General features: G+C 39.0%; 1 protein-coding gene across 1 annotated transcript; it reads left to right on the plus strand.

Annotated features, from left to right (window-relative positions):
• Positions 1-1,231: 1,231 nt before the first annotated feature.
• mrpl55 (mitochondrial ribosomal protein L55) lies at positions 1,232-4,908 on the plus strand. The gene is made up of 3 exons (XM_069151059.1): positions 1,232-1,476; positions 1,982-2,195; positions 4,585-4,908. Exons 1-3 carry the CDS (start codon positions 1,421-1,423, stop codon positions 4,732-4,734), a joined length of 420 nt encoding a protein of 139 aa, XP_069007160.1. The 5' UTR covers positions 1,232-1,420; the 3' UTR covers positions 4,735-4,908.
• Positions 4,909-5,153: the final 245 nt, after the last annotated feature.

Below are 5,153 nucleotides of genomic sequence, written 5' to 3' on the forward strand. Positions count from 1 at the left end.
TTTGAGTATAAAACATGATGTTTCTCTTCTGTACTTTGTTATCTGAAAAGAAATGCTTGTTATTGTCTCCATAATGTAAAATATAACTGACTTTTTTCTTTTTTTTTCTTCGAGTTATAGGCGTGTTTCTTTGTGCTCTAACGACTGAGCGTTCGTATTGGATGGCAGCCAGTTTTGTTATTGTACGTATAATTATCATAAAAGAGGTTGATGAAAGAGATCTCCTGACTCTAAACGTATTAACAAGACAAGATGAGGTCAAGTTGAATCATCCCTGACTGCAAATGGGTTCACGGCACATTAAAAGATTTGTATAAATATAAATCTATATATATATAGATATAAATATATAGATTGTTGTGGTTGTAGAATATCCGCTGAAGCAGTGAGCTTTATTATTATTATTTAACTGTTTGATTATGCTTTCTTTGAAATACTTGCACACACACACACACATGCACCAATTAATTGTATTCACACTTAAAACGCTTACTACGGTAAAAAAAAAAAAAAAAAAAAAAAAAAAAAAGTTGATCATAAAGCTCAGAAAAAAATGGCACATCATTCTGATATTTGATATATTGTCAAATATGTAAGTGAAGTTTGACATTTGGTGGTTTGAACAGTCGTGTACATACATGACAGAATAGAGTAAGAAATGAACCGTTTCTTCTGTTTGACGACTGAAGACATGTGGAACTGAAAGTCCAGAGAGGGCCGGGTCATGACTTCAGAACTGACCACAGGTCACAGCGAGCCGGTGTTTCAAAGAGGAAGTACCGGAGATCGACTTGTTTTAAGTTTAGAAAGTGAAGTGTAGATTTGTTTTGTGAGAAACCACGCAGACTTGAACCCGTCATTACAAACCTTTATAGGTCGACTGAGTCATGATCGTGCATAACCGAATTTCCTGCGAATCGGTGGAGCCGATATTGCTATAAACGTGTTCACATTTGGTGGTGCCCCCTGAGGGTCGAGCTCACAATGCTTTGTGAGGCAGCTTTCTGAACGCAAGTCAGGTTTGGGAGTTTCGGGTTGGGAGGAGAAAAAACGGAGGCACGTGGGCCTGGGTCCCCTCGAAGAAAGCTTCCGCCCACCACCAGCCTTTCTATCACGTGACAACACTGCCCTCTGCTGGCAGGCGTTGAGCACCGCCGACCTTACTCTGATAGACAGCAGACAGCAGGGTCGGAACGAGTCTCGCCTTAATACTGTTTCTGTCGGAGCTTTGCGTTGGGAACTCCCGCGTTTGACCTTTTCGACAAGTCTTTCCTGTCAAAGTCCGTAATAATAATTGTGGCAGTAGGACAAAAATCAGCTGGATTTAAGGCTCTCAGAAGAAGAAGAAGAAGAAGGAGGAAGAGCAGGAGGAGGAAGAACTTGAGGATAAACGGTGGAGTGTTGTTTAACAGCACTTCCGATGGCTAACAAGGTGTTTTTACAGAAGCTATGTGCTCCCCACGGACTGTTATCACGGTGAGACCCGCTGACATGTCCATTGTTTACATGAGTTATGAGGAGGATCCACGTGATATTAACGAGGCTTCGTCACATGGCGGAGGTCGGCTGTTTTATCACCACAACGTTAAACTAACAAAGAAAACAGCTGTTCCTCTATTAAATGCGTGAAAAGGTGTTTAAAGAAATATGTCACACTCATCCATCACCATACTCATCGTTTTACTTTTATAATGACTTTATTGTTTTTGCTGTGATTGTTATAGCCTATATTCTGCTGGGATTTGTTTCCATATTTCCATTTTTATGTAGAAATATTAGTTCTGCATGTAAACTTTGTATTTTGTATAACTGTAAACTTTTAACATTGAGCACTGAATTATTATTATTTTTATTTTTTTATGTTGTGTGTTTTTAATTTGTGCAAAATAAATTCAAATAAAAAAATCTAATGAAAAGAAACAGGAGGAATTCCACTAATGCAGTATATTTGATGCGGGTGTCGGTGTGTTTGGACCGGCAGGTGTATCGGACCTGTTTGGACCGGCAGGTGTATCGGACCGGTGCTCGGAGAGGTTTCGCTGTTTCACACTGGACCCGCTCGGTTCGGCTCCAACAGGACGTCTCTGGTCCGCTGCGGGCGGCAGAAGTATGAACGGCTGTTCCCCGTCGTCCTGGTCCGTCCGGACGGGTCCACCATCAGCATCAGATACAAAGAGCCCAGACGGATCCTCACGGTCAGTACATCATCAGACAACACCTCACTGAGTTCGCACGTGCTCGGATACACCGTCTTCTTCCTTACAAAACAAAAACGAGCCACATGTAAAAGTAGTTTTTGAGGTAAAAATGTGACTCCTATACTGTTTTGGATACAGTCCTGAGATCAAATGTCTATAAAACCCAAACGAACATTATTAGAAACATGGCTGCTGATACATCTCAGTTTAATATGAAACACCTGAAGGCCTACACACACACACACACACACACACACACACACACACACACACACACACACACACACACACTGAACTACCTTCTAAATGAATAATAAACAGTAGTCAGTAGAAACACACGTGAGCTCATCATGTCAATGTGTTTTTTTTATCCCTACAGTATCGTTGCAACATTGATATCAAGGTATTTGGTCATAAATAATCAGCCTAGTGATGTTTGATTTTATCAAACGGTCACTATAACGTAGATGATAGATGATGTCTTTCATTTTTCAATATTAGATTGATTAATTACGTCTATTTTAGTCGTGTTACAACAGTTTGGGAAGGTTAGAACTTAAAATGATTTTGCAAGCTGTACATAGTTCATAAAACCCCTTAAATACCTTGTTTAAGCAGCTGACACGTTAAAGCTTGTAACATAGTAAACTGGCTGATCCAGTGTAAATGTTTTTAGATTTATTGGGAAAATGCTAAAAAAAAACAGTGTTACAACTGTCCCTGGTCTCCCCTACTTTGTGCTCTGAGTTGCTTTTTTAATAACCAATAATTTGTGAAAAATGTCATTTAAAATGTCTCACGCTGCCTTAGTTTCTGACCAGCAGGGTTTTTCTGTAAAACATCCACATCATGATTATTCAGTCTCTATCAGTCACAGGGGAGGCTGTGGCTCAGACAGTAGAGTGGGTTGAACACTAATCAGACAGTTGGTGGTTCAATCCCCAGCTCCTTCTGTCCACATGCTTAAGTGTCCTTGAGCAAGACACTGAACCCTCAGTTGCCCCCGATGGTGAACCATCAGTATGTGAATGTTCTCCCGATGGTGAACCATCAGTATGTGAATGTTCTCCTGATGGCAGCACCTTGCATGGTGATCTATCTCATTAGTGGGTGAATGGGAAAACCATGTTAAAGCGCTTTGAGACCGAAAGGTGATAAAACTATACAAGTCCAGACCGTTTAATGTTGCGTTGTTTTCTTTGCTGATTCGTCAATTATTTGCTGACTAGTAGGTTAGTTATGGATACTGAACCGTGCTGAACCCCACACCTGATAAAAAATGTAATAAAAGTTTACTTACGTGTGTTTATAATCATGTTCATCTAAATTCTCCAAAACACAGCTGCAATGATATCAACGACATGAGGGCTCGGTTTAAAAAAAAATAAATCGATTTTCAGATTAAAATCGCCTGACTACGATCAAAATTAGATTCCACTCAGTTCCAAAGCGGCGCTGAAGTTCGGTGGGATTTTAGTGTCTTGATTATGCCCAAAAAACAAAACAAAAACCAGATTTGAGTTCAGATTTCTTGCACTGCATTCAAAAATCAAGTCAAAATATAAATTGTTTGCGTTGCGACCCACCGTCTCTCTGAACAACCACATCCCAGTAATCAGGTTCCAGTTCTGTCTCTGAGAGGGAAATAAACATGTCATTGAAGGACACTTTATCATTCTTCATTTGAATAATTCTTCATTTTAATACATAATGCACATTGTTGAAGGGTTGTTGAATGAATAAATAACGATAAATAAAAAGTTTCAAATAGACTCTGTGATCGGTGTCGGCGGATACGTCTTCCAGTGAACATGATCAGAATATAAAGTGTTATTCATGGCACATTCAGGAAGATATGTCTACACGGTTAATGCATTGGATCGGCACTCGTTGTTGGTGATGAATGATTCATTAATATAACGGCTTTGGGTTTATTCTTAATGTAAACATTCATATTTTGGGATAATGTTAGAGAGATCCTGGTACAATTTAAAGATTGTGTTTCATATCCAAGCAGAATTAGCAATATAATATAATATATACATATATATATATATATATATATATATATATATATATATATATGTACACTGTGTGTATATAAATATCCCAACCTGAATCAAATTTAATCTTCTGAATGACAATTCAATCAACTTTGGAAATCAGTGGTAAAACACAACCCTGGTGGACGTCATCATTTCTCACGCCTGACAGACCTTTCTCTGCTCGTGGACATTAAACACCCCATAAGTAATGAATTTATACTTCATGTTGTTACTCTCTCACTATCTTCACTGACATTATGAGGCGTACACGTCCTTTAATGTCAGATTATGTCCATAATTCATGTCTGTGGGTGGATCTGTGTTTTCTCGTGTTTTGGTAGATGCCGGTGAATCTGTCCAGTCTGTCTGAGGAGGAACGTCGAGCCCGACAGAAAAAGAGGGAAGTAAAAGAGACCAAAAGACAGACAGCGGTTCACTATGAGGACGACTTCAAAGCAGACACATACAGCCACCTGTGGAAGAAGAAATAACTTCTTCATACACGAATGGAAAACATGTCTGAGGCGAGAATCCCTGAAAACCAGACTCACTTTAAACTTCCATTTGTCCATTTAACAGCATGTTCAACTGATTGTTTCTACGGAAAAAAGTTGCAGAAAACATATTTGTGGGTGGACGGAACAAATAAAATATCCACAGTTTTATTGGTCTGGTTGAAATTCATTTACATGTTTTGAATATTTGCAGATAATAAAATAATAAAACTAATGGAACGGTCAAACGTAATTACTGGACAGGATATAATGTGGAGCATTAAGACTCATTTTGGGAGCAGTCAAAACTGCACCTGTTAATGTGCTGCTTGTGGAAACCAGAGAAGTACCGTATATGATGATACATCCACAGCAACTCTGGATAGATGTTCATTTCTGATGGATATGAGCACATA

This window comes from Embiotoca jacksoni, unplaced genomic scaffold (genome assembly GCF_022577435.1).
Source record: "Embiotoca jacksoni isolate LCO1_2020_lvr unplaced genomic scaffold, fEmbJac1.0.p SCAF_16, whole genome shotgun sequence".
NCBI lineage: Eukaryota > Metazoa > Chordata > Actinopteri > Embiotocidae > Embiotoca > Embiotoca jacksoni.